The sequence below is a fragment of the Eucyclogobius newberryi genome, unplaced genomic scaffold (assembly GCF_026437365.1).
Source record: "Eucyclogobius newberryi isolate DKJ021-1_F unplaced genomic scaffold, fEucNew1.0.hap1 SCAF_19, whole genome shotgun sequence".
NCBI classification, from domain to species: Eukaryota; Metazoa; Chordata; class Actinopteri; order Gobiiformes; family Gobiidae; genus Eucyclogobius; species Eucyclogobius newberryi.
The window spans coordinates 20,363,343-20,381,680 of NW_027315823.1; the positions used below are offsets into that span (position 1 = coordinate 20,363,343).

The window sequence follows — 18,338 nt, forward strand, 5'->3', positions numbered from 1 at the left end:
CACATCAGGGAAGAACACACTTCAGAGTGACTCTTCACTGTGGCCTCTATGAAATCTTTATTGAAACTGTATGGTATATTATTGTGTCTGCTGTTGTTAGTCTGAAAACATTACAACTAATATGTATCGACAAGTTATTGCAACCCCATGCGCTCAAGATTTTGAAATAGTTACTCCATCTCCCTAGTCACCTAAATGGCTTAATTTAAAATATTCATTGTGATTAGAACTGTGCCGTTCAATTAATTCAAGTAATTTAAAATTTAATAGGCTGCTACAGGTCATTACCTCAAATCTTGATGGCTTTGTGCGGCTGTATGTCGTCTTTCTCCTGCGTTAAACCCTCCTCATTTTCTATCTTTCTTCCTTACTTCCCCGTCTCCTCTCCTCCTCTCCCATCTGTCCTTCTCCTCCTGCTGGTCTCTGTTACAAGCGACACCGGAGTGTGTATTGAGGGCAGTGTAGGACAAATGAATTAACGACATCAGATTAACTAGGATTACTGCACTCTTTGACAGTCAGAGGTGCTGGGTGAACCTAATGAATTATGTAAGCATCCAGTCCTCAGTATATCTCATTAGACAGTACTGGGCGGCTACTCTTATTGAGCTTGTCGCAATCATCTGGTGCAAATTGGGCTGATTTAGGTGCTGAAGTACTGTACTGTAGTTAATCAAGATTTGTTTTTAATGAGTATACAGAGATTTTAAGGGTGCAGGATGCAGTATCTGTATCCCCTGCTTGGTGGATCCATCTTTACATAGCTTGTAACGTATTTTTTCAGACTATAAGTTGCTTTGGAGTATAAGTCGCACAAGCAAAAAAAAAAAAAAAAAAAAATGGAGATGAAAAAAACATATTTGAGTCTCACTCTAGTATAAGTCGCACTGGGGAAATGTACTTGATAAAATCCAAGACCAAGAACGGGCATTTCATGATTTCTTGAAATGCAATTTAAAGTTACAACAGAATAGAGAACATGGTGAATAGGTGTACGTATGCTAATGTAACACCTTCACCTACAAGAGGCATAGATGCATCCCTCTTCCTCTGTGTCACATCTAAACAACTCCCCAAACTCCGGAGGTAGAGTAAGTGCAGATTCTTCTTCTGCGTAGTTTAGAGCCTAGAACGCCCTCATTTGAAATGCGGTTGCCAGTGTGAAAATAACGAATACTATCACATTTAAGTAGCTCCGAAGCATAAGTCGGCAAAAACTATGTAAAAATATGCGACTTATAATTTGGAAAATCCGGTATTTGTACTGGTCATTTGAGTTTCTTACAGTAGCATTAATATTCAAAAGCACACACAAATTAATATATCATTGCACAAAACTTTTAGATACAGTTGGGATTGGGATGACTGAATGCTCTTGGAACTCTGTTTGCTGTAAGAGCTGAAACAACATTGTTTTGTTGAAAAATGTGTGGTTGACAGCACGGATTGCTCAAACAGAACAGAAACATGATGATAAACTGTCTGTATACTTCAGCATCTGGTGTTTTGAATTACATTTTTAGAATGAATATTTGGCAATTGGCATGCATCAACAGAGACCAAGATGTTGCTGCCAGTTGTTGTTAAGTTAATTTAGTTTATTTATCTATGAAATAAAATGTAAACTTTTTGAGAAAATGAAGGACTTGTGCCTAAGAAGGCAAATATATGCATGTTTTAAGACGTGTAGATTATTAATGTGAATCCCAGTGTAATGGCAACAGTATTTCTAACATGAAACATTGGGATTTATGTCAAAAACTGCACCAACAAGGTAAAAGTGTTATTTATTATATTTAGACATTGTGGCATAGCTATACATTTCTGGTACTTCAAGGAACTGAAGGAAAATGATTCCTCACATCAGCATTTTCAATCATTAATTCATTGTATTTATTTATACAGGGAAAACCCAATGAGAAAAGTTCTCTTTTTCATGGGAATTTTGTTAAAACACAACACAAAATAAACAACAAACAAACATAGGATACTAAAACACAAATACAACAATCAATGAAATCAACCAATACATTAAAACAAATTAATACATACATGAAATAAAATTATATAAAACAAGTGCATTGACACTGCGGGACCAGTGTTTCATAAAATGATTTAATGTAAAAAAGTATTTGTTCCATAGAAAGATAGAGCAAAGTAATCTAAATACATTTTTCCTGTCTCTGTGTTGATGCAATGCCTCTGTGAGATAAAAAATGTCCTGAGACCTCAAACGGTGAATACCTGAACTGAAGATCAGACATTTTAATACTGTTGCTGTAGAAAGCATATGTATAATATCACCATAATAGAACTGAAAGAAATGTAGCCTGGATTAACTGTTTTCTACAATTAAGAGGAAAACACATGACAATCTGGCTTTAAGATTATTTGTCAGCTCTTGTATGTGTTTGTTGAAGGAGAGTTTATCATTGATCCAGATCCAGAGCCAAAACCCTGGTTTTGGCTCTGGATCTGGCACCAGCAGGAGGCCGGTCCCTGAGGATCTCAGAGTCCGAGATGGCTCATATGGCACACAAATGTCTGAGATGTACTTTGTTGCTAGGCCATGGAGAGACTTGTACACAAGCAGAGCTGCTTTAAAGTCTATTCTCTGAGCCACAGGGGGCAGTGTAGAGACCTGAGAACAGGACTAATGTGATCATACTTCCTGGTTCTAGTCAGGACCCGAGCAGCAGCGTTCTGGATGTACTGCAGCTGTTTTACAGCTCGTTTGGAGAGGCCAGTGAGCAGGCCGTTACAGTAGTCTAATCTACTGGAGACAAACGCATGGATAAGTCTCTCCAAGTCTGGATTTATATTTTGAATATTGTGCACGCACCTAGTTACTTATTAGCTACTCCAAGAGATTTTCTTGGCAGGATAGTTTTGAGATTGGATGGAAATCATTCAAATGATTTTTCTGGCCTCCTTTGTGCAAAGGGAGAACAAAAGCAGTTTTCCATAGAATTGGGATAGTTTCAGTATTCATCTGTGTGGTTAGGAAAATGATGTTCAACTTTAGTAGTTATGTTTGAGATGGAAAGTCAGGCCTGTCATGGAAAATTAATTTGCAATTGGAAAGGCATACAACCAAGTTAATAGATCCACTCTGAACTGGCGACAGGAATCTCTCACATCATTATCAGAGCGTGCTTGCAAATGAGCGCTTGCTCTCAAGGGCTCTCCCTGTATAAATACAAGTTTTATAAATACACAAATAAAATAGAATGTAGAAGGCAAAATTAATCTTATATGATACACCTTTAAACAGATGCTTGAATGTGTTTTTACTTGTTCTGTACAGTGTCATTGTGTATTTTGAAAGATTAAATAAAATGTATTATTAGGCCCGAGCGCCACAAGCTGGCGAGAGGCCTATTAATCTCGTAAGGCCGTGCGAAGCACGGCTGCGAAAGTGCGCACGTAGTGCGCACGAAATCGAGCGCGAAGCGCTCGCCCACTTCCAAACACTCACTAACGCACTCCTTCACTCACGCACGCCCCGTGCATACTAATTAATAGTAGGAAAATGGAACATTACCGTTGTAAACGGGCGAAGCCCGTGCAAAAGTGCGCACTAAACGAGCACTTTACATTGGGATGACGACCGCTTCGCGGTCGTCATCCCCATATAAAGCACTCATTTGCCCTAAGTAGCTCACGAATACGTTCCCCATCTCTTGCATGTTCCGTGCATATAAGCATGTAATGCAAAAATTGAACATTATTACTGTATAGAGGGCCAAAAACACAAAGTGGGCGGAGCCCACTCAAAATTAACGAAAGTACCCGTCAGTGACCAGGGACCCACACCATGAGGTAGGAAAGCGCGAGCGCTTTCCGAAAATGTATAGTTTATGATATTTGAAAAATGGGAAACATTGTTTTCGCATCGGAATATTATTCTTTCTTCTTTCTTTCTTTCTTCTCGGGACCAACCCCCCTATTTTTCACCCAGTGAACATTGACGAAAAGTCACAAAAATTTGCACACCTCTAAAAATCGTGCCCCTCTACATTCTGGCTATTTCCCTTTTCTAAAATAAAAAAAATTGGCGCGTCAGCGCCCCCAAATGTACCAAAAATGCATTGAGAGATGGGAAATGACCCAAAAAAAATCTGATCGTAGAATCATGAAATTTGGCGCAGAGGTAGATGGTGACAAGAGAAGTAAAAAATATTATTACGGCAACGCCGTCCGCCCAACCAAATGTCGGCCATATTGCTTCAAAAATGGCTAAACATGATTTTGGAGTTTTTCCAAACGTCGTACTTTTACGAACTCCTCCCAGGGCGTTGGCCCTAAAAAGCTGAAATTTGGTGAAAATGCTACTGAGGAGTGGGACATCAAAAGTTATCCAAATTACATTGATACCTCTCACGGTCTCTGTGCGGCGAAGCCGCAAACTGTAGCTAGAATTTCAGAAATCTCCCATATTTAAAATTTCTGCCGTTTGCGCAGATAAAGTCCGAATTGCGTCAAATTAGAATCAGTTGTTAAACTCTTTGCCCTAAACCCACTTGAAGTGAAATAAATTCATTTGGCGCCACAGCGCCCCCTACAGATTTTATATGGAGGTTAATAAATGTTTAGTTTTGCGAAATTATATGAAATTTGACACACAACTCAATTTTAGCATCCCCATCAAAAAAGTCAATGAGAGCCATGTCATAATTGGGGAAATCGCCAGAACATGTTTACACTTTATACTTTCACAAACTCCTCTTAGAGCGTTAGCCCTATTAACCTGAAATTTGGTGAGACTCATCTTCAGGGGTGGACCATCAAAAGTGATCCACATTTTTATTCAAAGAGTCACGGTGTCTGTGCGGCAAAGCCGCACATTGTGCCAAGAATTCAAAATAAAATTGCTTTTTGATGGTAAAACAAAGGGGAGAAGATGTGACAGCGTCACAGATTCAGCAGTAGGCGCAATAAAAGGACAATTGGGGCGCGTTAGCGCCCCCTCCTCTTGCGGCGTGGCGGCGGCGTGGCGAGGGCCGATCATTGCCGCTTGCGGCTATATTTATTATTATTATTATAAATCTGACTTAGCCTTATTCAGTCTTATAGCCTTATTTCTTTTCTCCATGGAGATATATGTGTTTAATGCCATACTGTGGAACATTTCAGACAAAGTAATAGCATCACTGTGTAGATAAGAAGGTAGAAAACCCTCCTTTATAAAAGTAAGATGGTGCACCTTTAAGTATAAAATAGCGCAATAGTCATTCTATCGTGACTGTGGTTGATGGTGAGAGTGTATCATGCAGTGAATCCTGAGTCTGAGTTTACTTTGAGTATTAATTCATTACATGCATCAAACTGCATTTTTACGAGGATGTTAAAATGTCAAGTGTGAATTTGTGGTCTTCCATCATTCACTAGAACTGACTGATTAGCACGCGTTCTCTCCCATCATTTCCACATGCACAGATCGGTGATAAGTGTCCAGTCAGTGCACCATCACCGGCCCCGATGCTGTGTTCCATATGCACAGTGTAGGCCCCTGTCATCTTGATTTAGTTCAAGCTCTGTGCCAGATGTTGCCTGCTGGCTAATTAATGGTAAACACAAAGAGCTGACAGACACGCAGACGTACAGTGACGAGAGGAATCCGAGTTTAAGATATAGCAATAATCCAGTCCAAGTGTTAGCTCATGCCGTTAGCTCTTTAGCGCACAGGTTGTTCAGGCTGAAGAATGGCAGGTGTTACATGTTCAGTGATATGTTGTCTCTGGTTCTTGTCTCTGCTTGTTCTCAAATTAACAACTTGGCCATGATCAAGTAAAAGTTCCAGCAGGGAGCCGTTGCATTTTAAGGATTGTGCTGTGTTTGCGCATTGTTTGACTATTAAGGAATCATGAAGGTCCAATATTCCTGATTACTGTAGTCTCTTTTGTTTGCTGCGTTACTGTGTTTGTAAATTTCTGTGATGTGCCCAACTCTAACCTTGTGAAGTACCTATATTCAAACCTCGCATAGCATATTAAGTATGCTACTTGATCCTTTTAAACTGCCTTCACAGTCTTTTGATGCAATAAATATGGTCATACTCTAAAGACTTGAAAGTGTTCCCTCTGTTCTTCTATCACAGTATTTTGGTTATTGTTACACCCTTACCCTAACCCCATCCCTGACCTTGATCTGGTGTTGTATTTCGGTGTCCCAAGACAATAATGGAGTTATTTTGTATCTAGTTTAAATGTGCTGAGTACATATTTGTGATAAGTGACTAATATCAGACAGACAATAGTAAGCACTACTGGGAAAGCTATTGCTCAAAGTTTGTCTAAAATGACCTTCTTTCACTGTTCTGTTGCCTGGGACCATACTCTTACTAGCTAATAACCTCACAATCCTCTATTTAAAATACAGTATTTTTTATTCTACACAATAATACTCACCGGATCATTTTCTAAAGGACACGTATTAGGACACATTTTGCCTGAACTGATACGCCTAGACCAGTGAGTCTCCTGGTCATAGCCTTCCCTGTTGTTAACTTGATCTATTTATATTGTCACCTCAGCACTAACCCACCCGTTTAGTGCTGTGTTGGAAACAATGTTGGCTAAAGCAAACCAGACTTTATATACCAAAGTGTGACTCATTGTTGTCAACAAATTACAGGGCAAGGTGGTACTGAAATTGGTTATTGGATTTTTTTATTGATTCATTTGACTTTTTTACGCCTCTCTTCAAGCTATTTCTTCATTTGTACTGGCTTGGGAATGGCAACAACATGACTGATTTATATATGATTGTAACTAGCATGTGAGACCGAATAAAGGTTTCTAAATGACTTTTTCATCCTTTTACTGTACTTGTTTACAATGGCTGAATGTTAGTACATGTTCTTTGAACCCTTAAGCACTCATTATAAGCAGTATATGCAGGCCTGCGGGCAATTCCAGCTGTCACAAATCATCTAGACCTCTTTTCCGACAAACACACTCATTTAATAGACATCAGCCCTCAGCAGAAGGTCAATAACTCCAAGTCCTGTGCCATAGGCCACTCACACAAATGTCAGATGGAAATGTCAATATTGGCGCTGGACCACCTCCATTGTTTTTTTTCACCCAAACTGTTTTGTCTCGCACTGACTTCAGGTTCAGAGCAGCTTATAGGGTCATTGAATCAATTTTCTATCCCTCTGTCAAATAGTACTTCTTCTCAACTCCTGTTTTCACCTCCTGGATCATTGCGCTTTACCGTTCTGGCTGGCTCTGATTCAGTTGAGTTTTCAGCAGACATTGGTTCACGGACCTTTAGTTGTTTATGGTTTGTTTTCAGGTTTTTTTCACTATCAATTTGTGAATGTGTAAAGCTGTAAACATGGGAATTCATTGCAGCAATTTTTATGTATTTATTGAGTGTCTGCGTGATGTCACGCAGACACTCAATAATTACTTTTGACATTTGAACAACTTGTACGTTTTGCAGAATCTTCAAAAGTATTAGTACTTTTTCCCCAGAGAGAGAGAGAGAGAGAGAGAGAGAGAGAGAGAGAGAGAGAGAGAGAGAGAGAGAGAGAGAGAGAGAGAGAGAGAGAGAGAGAGAGAGAGAGAGAGAGAGAGAGAGAGAGAGAGAGAGAGAGAGAGAGAGAGAGAGAGAGAGAGAGAGAGAGAGAGAGAGAGAGAGAGAGAGAGAGAGAGAGAGAGAGAGAGAGAGAGAGAGAGAGAGAGAGAGAGATAATACAAAATTTGTGACATCACTCACATAAAAGAACATATAGTACCTGCGTGACATCACGCGCAGACACTATATGTTCTTGTATTGTGGAGAGGGAGAGAGAGAGAGAGAGGGAGAGAGGGGGGAGATGGAGAGATGCAGACACTCCAGCAATGGCTTCAGCCATTGCAGATTTTCTAGTATTTCATATGTTGTGATTTTCTGTACTGTGTTGATTATGTTGGCTGTAACCCTGGCCTCTCTCTTGCAAAAGAAATTCTGAATCGTAATGGAACCTCCTGGCTAAAGTGATTGCATTCATGAGAAGCACATTTGAATTGCTGCAAATGTTTTAAAATGAACCATGTCTGTTTTTCAAGTTTAAAAAATTTAAGCACCAGTTCTTAGGATTCAGAAATTCTGGCATATAATGCTGAGACAGGTTTAAACTCAGTATTTACTGAATACTTACTTACTTATTTACTGAATACTCTAATTTTCTATTTCGAGCGCTGATATGCATTTTGAAAAATGATTTATTTGTAGTATTATTTACTTTTAATAAACAAGTTTGATTAGTGCCGCCAAGCACAGTACAGTTACTGTTAAACATAGAGCCTATAGTGGGCCTAATTTGGCTTTAGTTCTATATCATTTAAAGAATACCTGGTAGGACTCGAGCCTCCATAGCAGGTTGGAGATGCACACAGGTAGCTCCACTGTACGAGCCAGAGTTTAAACAGACGCAGACAGATCCAGGGCACAGTTGAGAGCAGTTTTGACTCAGCAGACGTGTTTTAAGATCCCCAAGGAGCAAAACAGTCTTTGGATGATGAAAATTGGCCTCATCTTCAATTAGAAAGCGTGAAAAAGAGAAAATGACACACGATACGCTGAGCTGCGAAATACGGAGCTGTCACCGTGGCGCACGCAAAGCCAAAGTGAACTTCTGACAAATGTTGAGTGAGGGATTACACCGATTTATTACTTAAGTGTCTAAAAGAATCCTGAATGCAACAGAAATCATCTTTAGTTTGCAGCCGATTGTGTTTTCTAGAGCCTTGATCTGGGAGAAGGACTTCAGGACATTTAGGGACTCATAATAAACTAAGTAATGAATTGCTAATACTATTACATCTAAAATGCACATGATACAGGCAATTGTATGACCCCCTTAGGATTGTGATTTATGCAATATATATATTTAAAAACAAATACGGTGGTCACCTTTAGGTTGTCAAACCTTTTTTACTCGTCTAAATGCACTTATTGTTTTTTTTTATACTGTTTTCCAATTGCTGTTGTTAGTGTGGTTGATAAAAGGTCTCTTTCCTTCATTCTCAAATCCCTTCTGGAATATCTCTACTTGTCTCCAATCAATGCCGGCTTTGGCCACTGTCACACTGTGGTGCAGGTTCTGTTTTATTGAAGCTGTCGAGATCCTGACCTTTCCGTGTCCAGGCGAAGAAAGAAGAATGCCAGCGAGTATGATAGAAGGAGAGAGGCGACCAGGCCGCTTATGGCTGTAATCTGTCACAAGAAGAGAGATATTGGTTTTCTGCCAAAGTTAGGGTTTAAACCAGCTGCATGCTTGTTTATATACATGTCAGTGAATGACCGTAACCTGAATGATCTGCTGGATCTAGGTGGAATTATGATGAATGATCATGTCAATCATCATTATAATCCTTCTTTGGTTATACAGAAGTAAATAACAAATATTTGGTGAAGCAAAAAGAAAAGATTGAATGGAAATATTGCCGATTTTCTAGTATGACCGCCATCCCTGGGTTTTTCTTTTTTTTTTACCATATATTTTCCCAAATAATTACAATTAATACAGTATGAAAAAATGTATACAAAGATTAAATTACAATAATATGTGCATAAATAGCTTTAAACTCATGCAAATGAATGCTTTCTTTTCTACTTGCCTGTGGTTATCCCTGTAGCCTAATTTCCACACCAATTGGGTTATTAGAAGAAAAGAAAAAATGCTCTCCTAAATGGCTTACACTTAACAAAAGCTCCATGGAGATTCCCTTTCTATGTTGCAGAAAAGACTGTTTGAAATTTTGAATGATGTTTCTGCTGACACTGATCCCGTGGTGTGCTCCAGACGGTGCTTCCCGCTGTGAACACCCCATGTGCGCTTGTGTAGTGACCGCTGAGCCTTTAAAATCCCTCAACACGGAGGGCTGAGTGCTGTGTTAGCTCTATAGGGATTTTATACTGTGGCTGTGTCAACGAACTCAAGTGTTCCCCCAATAATAAATGAATGAGGTAGAGACAGAAAGGGAAGCGGACGGCATGAAGCACCTTGAAGTCGAAATGGTCTTGTATTGCTTCAGCTTGTCTCAGCACCTCAATGTTGAGATAAAGTGACGTGATTGAATTTCTTCCAACAGTCAGTTAAAAAGTATTGTGCAGTTTTAGTGGGTTCTTGATCAAATATCTGACAGTGTCACTATAGGTTTTATTACTTGAAAATGTGTCTAGCTCTGCTGGTTGGCTGTAAATAAATAAATAAAGAACAGGAAGAAATCAGTTTCAACTGCCCACTCGCAATCTTCTTCAGAGTGTCACTAATGTTGCTGTGATGCATCTTTCAGCTGTTCATCTTTGCTGAGTTTTGGCACTGTCTTCCTACTGGTTAAGGGATGTAGAACTACTGAAAAATGTTGGTAGCAGTAGTTTATGGTACTAGGGCTGGATATTGCCTTGTGACACTATATGTATCCCAATACTGAGAGTTTGAGACAACATGTGTCCTGATACATGTATGTCCTGTAAAACCAGAGTAAAAAGTTGTTTAAAAGGATCATGATACACTTCCCTGTGTTGACACATGCATGCATTACTAAGAAGCCATCAGGATATTTGACCGAATTGATATTTTGAGAACTGCCTTAAATTGTACACATGTTTTATGTCTCTGTTGCTAACATCACACTGCATTAGTGGCATTTCAATAATGCATGGTATTTATTGTTGTATATTACACCTTAATGTCAAAGCAAGTTCCTAGTTTATAAATTCTGTTCCCTGACAATGGCAATAAACCTCTTTCTGATTCAGATTCAGATTTTCTACTGTGGCTTGTACAGCTGATGCTTGAACGTCAATTTGCTCCTGACAGGTTGCCTCAGCGGCATTGAAGGATGGGTCAAATGTAGGACAGATTTTCCTACGTGTAGGGCTGTTGCTGTTAAACAATCTCCCTTAACGTTGCGTTCCAGACATGTGGGCAAAACGTAACCCTAACCGCAATATTGCAGTACAGCTGTATCACTATAACTCAAGTGGCTCAAGTGGCAGCATTTTACATGTTAATGAAGTTTCTCGCACATGCCGTGTAAATTAACTGTTTAATGATGAACTATTTCATGTTTTCACATCCTCTGCCTTTTAAGAAAACGTTTGTTCTGCCATCAGACTAGACTCTTGAGCAGAGTTTTGCCTTGGCTTTAAATGAATCAATGAGTCATTAAATACACAGCGCAGGTGTTCCCGCCTGAGCATTCTGCACAAATGGCACCAAGTTTTAACATAACACATCTACATTGAACCAATCAAAGCACAGTGTATGAGCTTACAGAGAAAGATGAACTGAAGGTCCAGAGGGGCCCTTATATCCATCCCAAAACCCACGGACATGATCGACACTTGGCTTTAATTGTCCTCCTCCTTGTTTCAGGTAAACACATAAACCGCAAGTAAATGTGGCGAGGTTAAAATCCTTTGAGAAGATGCAGCCAAACAGATTCCGTGCATAGTTCAGCCAAAAGAAAAATATTATCCAATCTGCCATAATCCTCCTCCTCCATAAATATGTAGTAAAAGCTAAAGCATGTGCAGTGCATCGATGCACAAAATGCCCGCTGTTAAATTCGATCCTATACTTCAAGTACAACCTCAATTTACATGCGTTATTATGGGCCACATCGCACGAGGCACGCAAAGTTACTGCAAGGGAAATTGTTTAACCGCGACAGCCCTACAATTAATATTCTGAAAATTGTGATAGAGTAGTTACTTCATTATAAAAAAATAACAACATTCACCTAACCTCATTTGGGCATATGCGAGTGCAGCCACAATAGAGCCGTCTTTGTGGAATTAACCTGCAGCCATTTCTGAATGAGTCGGAGTGTGTTAGTGTGAAAGTGTCAGAGCTGTCCTCAGCAGAGGTGAGGGGAGCAGAGAATCAGGGAGAATATTGAAGAAAGTTGGATTTGGAGGTTACTGTGTTTTTTGCCTTCAGGCTTTTCTATCTGGGTTTAGTATGCGGAGAAATAGCCAGCACTTTGCATTTGTCAGCATATACTCCATGCTTCATGGTATTCAACATCCATTCATTCTTTTTTTCATGTTATTTCATGCCATAATTTTAAATGGAGGGCAGCGGCCTTTTCAACTCTATGGGAGATTCGCTGTTTGTAAAGAAATATCCAAACTTATCATCGTTATTTCGGGTGGAATAAAGGCACCACTTTCTGGAGCCATTATGAACAAAAAATATTTAACTTTTGTTTATTGTGTGATAGCAGAGAGGACATTGGCCCAGTATTTACAGATCTATTAGATATAAACCGAGATTCCACCATACAATTCTGACCTGTCTGCAGCTGTTAAACTACAGGCATTGCAGAATGTTGATGTCACATGAATGCAACCTACAGTTGTGTTAAAGACAAGTACTATCAATCTGATTTAATGGTTAAGGATGTGTTGATTTCTAAACTTAACTGGTGTTTTTTAGTCGTTTTTCTGCCTGTCCTTCAAATTGACATGCAGTCAAGGCAGACTTGAACCCTTTAGGTCACATGACGTGGCCTTTGTGACATCTTGAGTCATAAGTCGATAAAACATGGGACACATTTAAACAGCTGCATGTCAAGGACAAGGCTGCTAAATCAACATGGTGTGACCTCGGGCTCAGCAGCTTTGCTTTACTCTGCCGCTGTAAGCACAAAGATGCCTTTTTCTGTTACTATATTGTATGTCATAATAGCATGGTGGAAAAATTAGATAAATCATGTAATCATTGATGACAATAGCTGTGTCCCAATTCAACGGCTGCTGAAAGAGGCCGAAATGGGACAGGTCTAGCCCACTGAGCCGCTGGTTGCCCAGCAACCGAGACTCGCTGCTTATGCTAATGCTACGCACAGAACGCCATTCAAATTACGCATATGGTTGTATTAAAAAAGACACGCACAAAGGATAAAATATTCAGACCTTGAGCCTAAAATATCATACTTCATCTCATTTTATGTCTAATACAAACTATTATATCCAGCTCTTATAAAATATAATATTTGCCTATGTGCCTGTGGTAAATCTCAAGATTACTTTAAGGTTTCAACAAAAGTAATAACATATGTCATCTTAATTTTGGAATAGGAATTTATAATGACAAGGGAATACATGAAAGCTAAAATGTGCATTTAAGATTATAAAGATAGAGCTATTTTGTTACATTTCACTGGCGCATGCTACCATCTAAATTAAATGTATTTTCTTTGGTACGACTGGTACTACTAATACTGCTTTTACTTTCTGTAGCTACGACTCCTCGCAGTGTGTCTACATGTAGACAGCAATTTATCAAGACATCATGTAATTGTTACATGAACAGATGTGCTTCCCAGTGATCAATGGTCATGATAAACATATTCCATCTTGGTCTGTTCAGTTTCCCCGCTCAAATGTATTCTCTCACTGGAACATTATTATGGTGCACCTCCTAAAGAAGGAGTACTATAAATTAGAAGTTAAGCCATTTTTTCTCATCTACCCCAAGACTGCAAAGTGTGTGGCCACACCAGTCTTCCCCACAGATCTTCTGCCGTCAGCTGGAGGTCGAACACCACATCTCTAACGACTCTGGACAATGTGGTGGACAGTGGAGACATGACCCAAAGGTTAATTTATTACATTCATGGACCCAACACACTTGGGCCAGTCAGTTTGATGCTTTGATGAGGATCCAGCCAAGATTAACCTAGTCCTGGCTGAGAAGATTCACGCTCTTGCACAATGGGATAAGGCTTTGTGTCTTGTAGAAAACCTGTAATGAAATACACATTTTTTCGGCCAGCCCATAATAGTTCACAGTGCATTTTGTATAGCTATATATCCAGGTACACTGGCATTTGGGAGACAATTATAAACAGCTAAATGAATACAAGAATCCTATGCATTTGAGATTAGCACATTTTCAAATTTAAAATGTGACTTCAATTTGATTATGACAATCTTGCAGCCCAAATTATTATAGTGTTTTAATAGACAATGCAACATGTCCCATACATTATCAGTCACAATAGTCTGTTTCTTTGAAGACAGGTCAGCTCTTCTCCAGTGTATTGTTAGGTGGACATTAGGTTATTGTCCTCTTCGTTGGACCCACTTTATGCACCATCTGCATGTTCTCATCAGCATCTGGGACCCCATCAGTGTTGACTGTCCTCAGACAATAAGCTGCAGATGAATAAGGAAAAATACAAACCATTTAAAAATTGTTTTAATAGTATTGTCAGTATTAACAATGATTATCTAATCAGTCAGTTAAAGGCAAATCAATGACAAATATGTACATGTATATAAGGAGGTATCTATGATCTTTTCAGAACAAATGTGTTAAATTACTGTCCCATCATAAATCATCTAACACAACTTTTTCCAATCAGCATTATTTATTTCTTAATCTTAAACATTCAGGAAATACAAAAGGAGCAAATCATTCCATTCCATTTCATCATTCCCACAATTTAAAGCATTAGTTGGAGGCTTGAATTACGCCAGTAAATATACAATTAAACAAAAACTGCGTTTAAAGATTTATAAATGTAAAATGCTTGTTCTCTTACCTCCAAGCTACACTGGCCAAAGGTTTAATCCAAATGGCTGTGAAAATGTGATATTTTACTTTATTAATCAATCCGTGGGCATATCTTCTTCTAAAAGTAAAAACAGAATTAGTATTGTTGGCAATCTGTCCAAGTACAGAAGTTTGAATGGACTTTTCATTGCGTTAGCTGGAGTTTACTAGAACATTTTAAAGTCAAATCACTGTGGCTCACGCAGTTAACCCAAAATTCTTTTACAGTTTTGCCCTTATTTAATGACACCTCTTGTGCATTAATAAACTCATAAAGTTTGAAGCATATACTTACATGTTTTCCTGCTCTGTCAGGACAAGCTGTTCTGCTCCATCTAGTTTCAAAACATCTGACTTGTGCACAGTGCATTATGGGATATATAAGGCCACGAAGCGTGCTCAGATGTGTCCTTCCTTCACGGTCGACCTCCATGGAAACACAGGCCTCATTTGCCGGCCGTATTCATGGCCTGTGTAGAACATGCACGTCCCAAAAGATCTTTAAAAGAACATTAACTTTTCAGCAAAAGGGTTCAGGTGGAATGTAAATCATCACATTGGGACAGCAAAGCGAGTCGCTTTTGCGACCCCCCTTGAGAAACCCCTCTTATCTCAGCAACTGGCTCCAAGGACTAGACCCCTGTGGTGAAGTGGACTCCAAGGCCAAATTTGACTGGATAAATAATGAATTGTTAAATAATCAATACATTTAATATCATCATTAACACAAGTCAACCCCTCTCTGCTTAGCAGTGGCGGGCCGTGGGTCTGGGGCTTGGGCCTTCAATGAGGTCATACACAGTCCCACCCGAATAAATCCACCTCTTATTACCATCATATTACCATCATTATGACGCCATGGCTCTATACGTTTAAACAGGCGTTGCTTTACCTTGTCCGTGCTCGTTCTTCGCGCGTTCTGTGTGCCGTTCTCCGTGCCCTGCCGTGTCCGCTCGTTCTCTGCGCGTTTTCCGCGTGTGGTCCGTGCCGCACGCGCGTGTTGTCAACGCATTTTCAACGCGCCGCCTGTAACAGGCTTTGCAGCGTCGGCGTAGGACGACCTCTCCTTACAATGTCTAACTTTTCTTGAAAAGTTCGTCTTGAGAAAGGCATTATAATTATATCCTCGACCAAATCGATATATTGTCCTCCTTCCACGTTGTGGGTTGAAAAAACAGCTTAGTAATACACGGATTAATGTGTCTGTCAAATGCAGTTTTCTCCATCAGAGTTTGTGAGGTTTCAAATAGCCCCGCCCATAAGACCTGCTTCTCAATATTGGTGATCCAATCAAAAGACGTGCTCGTGATGCACCTGCTGCTGGCTCCTGTGTAACAGCAGCAGACGTACAAGAGCCAACTCTGAAGCTGATTGGTTGACACATCATTTTCACTTTAAGCTACAAGCACCAGCTCTGTTGAGGTCTGAAGGCCTCGGCAGATTTTAGATCCCTGGCAACACATGATGGCTGAATATGATTGGATAAAAGATCTAACTTAAAGACCAGCCTCCAAATCTCAACCTGGGGCAGAAGCAGTGCAACCAAGAGGAAAGCCATGAAATGAAGAGTAAAACGCTTACTCTGGGGAATAATTTAATAAATATTTGAGGGAAAATATATATATTTTTAAATCATATTCTGATTATGTTTAGGCCAGCAGAAAAGGCCTTGCTGGTCCTGACGGCCCACCACTGCTGCTTAGTATTTTACCACAATTTGAAGAGTCTGTTTAAACTTTGAGATCTACTGGGAGATGACATGATCCCTGAACTCGCTGATACTTCTCATAGATAACACGTGTTTGTTTTATCCTAATGGCTTTTATCATGCAGGCAGACCTGTGGCTTTCACCTTTTGAACAAAGTTATATTATAGATTTGGGTTGATGGTTGAGGTTATTGGTTTATTTAATCATTTGAAAGCTATTATAAGTGTACTTAAAAGGATGTCAGTACTTCTGCATTCACCGTAATCCATTTTTTCCTAATTCATTGTTCTTATCATTGTGCTTCCCAAAGGTCCAAATGTCTCTACATGTGCACTGTATTGCTCTACTAATTAAGTGGATGTTTTGAACATTATATTAATTTCAAATGCCAGTTACTGTCAGCAAATGTAAAAGCCTCATACATAAATGAAAGACACTGTTACAGTATATAATAAAAAAAACATTATTTACTAAACACAATATAACATGCCTCTGTGCTTCTTCTCTTTAGATTCCTCAGATAAGCTACGCGTCCACAGCCCCAGAACTGAGCGATGACCGGCGCTATGACTTCTTCTCCCGAGTGGTACCTCCAGACAGCTTCCAGGCCCAGGCCATGGTGGACATCGTCAAAGCTATGGGCTGGAACTATGTCTCCACTGTGGCCTCTGAGGGCAGCTACGGAGAGAAGGGAGTGGATGCCTTCATGCAGCTGTCCAGAGAAGCAGGTCTGTGACAAGTTGCTTTGTAGTTTTGAAATGATCATGTGTACAGACTTTTAACACTTAGCTCTTATTTTTTTCATTATTTTGAGACTTTTGAATCTTTTTATTTATGTATTTATTGTCAATGCACAATTCACACTGAAGCAAAATCTTGAAGATCCAAGAGACAATAAAACGATGTGGTCAATCATTTTTGGTGATTATTTAGTATCAGCAGATTTAGTTTTTAAGTGGTGCCACAGTATTATATTACCAAACCATCAGTGTAACATGGTGTACAATAAATTGGTGTAACCCCTTGTTTGTCCAGGAGTAGAAAATGTTGCAGTCATCTGGAAACAGTTTTTAGGAAAAAAATCATGTTTCGACTCTCATCTAAGAGTCTCAACCTGCAGATCTAGTCTGAGAACTCAGCTATTTATCCTACTCTGAGTAATCCTTGCCCACCGGGCAAAACCTCCTGATAATAACGTGTCTATTTGCTAGTATTGTTTTTAAGTTTCATTGGAAATGTATCTTTTTTGTTGCCCTGACAGCCCTGTGATGGGCCAGATGACTACCACTGAATATTTTTCTATAAAGATATATTATAGACTAGACTATAGACTTGCAGAACACGTCAGATTAAGTATTGACTTTCACACTGTTCATTTTAATAGATGTTCTAGAAAAGAATTAATAGGGAATGATGTTGTTGTTGTTATTGCTGTTGTTGATTGGTTTGAGTTTAATCTCTCTGACATTTGGAGCAATCGGCAGCCTCTCAGCAGTTTAGGATGCATCGTGACATTTATGGGCTCAACTTTTGTGAGGATTATGAAAGGACACTGCTGGGAGGGTGCAAGGGAGAGAAGCAGGGGGATCTTTTAACTGTGTGAACATAAACAACCAAAGCCCCATGTTCACCAATAATCTGTTTTTGATCAGGGCACTGTCTCAGTGGTCTACCTAAACACCTCATTTATATCTAAAGGGTAGCAATGTTTAAGTGTATATGTGTTCATCTGTATGTGAAACTAAACCTTTGAAACACTTTTGACAGTTTTAAAATGTGCTATATAAATAATTGTGATTGATGGATGGATTGGTTGATTGATTGACTGGTGGGTTTGTGGTTAGATTTTTACTTTCTTCTATTGTTGGGCAGGACACCCCCTTGCTTCTATGAGTAAAATGTAAATGTGGAGGTCGGAGATAATGCACTGAAGGTCAATACTGGAGCGTGAATAAAATAGGCAGTTGTCTGATTGCCTGGAGAAACTCCATTTGGCAGTATTATCATCAGTATTATCTAACATGCAAAATACCATATTTTCCAGATTATAAGTCGCACCAGCC

The 18,338-nt window shown here is 39.4% G+C and overlaps 1 protein-coding gene across 2 annotated transcripts in view; it reads left to right on the top strand.

Moving 5' to 3' along the window:
- Positions 1-18,338, top strand: part of grm7 (glutamate metabotropic receptor 7) — a 226,229-nt gene that overhangs the window by 58,792 nt on the left and 149,099 nt on the right. For both annotated transcript variants that reach the window (XM_072452079.1, XM_072452078.1), the window contains exon 2: positions 16,787-17,003. In XM_072452079.1, the coding sequence (XP_072308180.1) occupies positions 16,787-17,003 (217 nt within the window). The remainder of the gene's footprint in view (positions 1-16,786; positions 17,004-18,338) is intronic.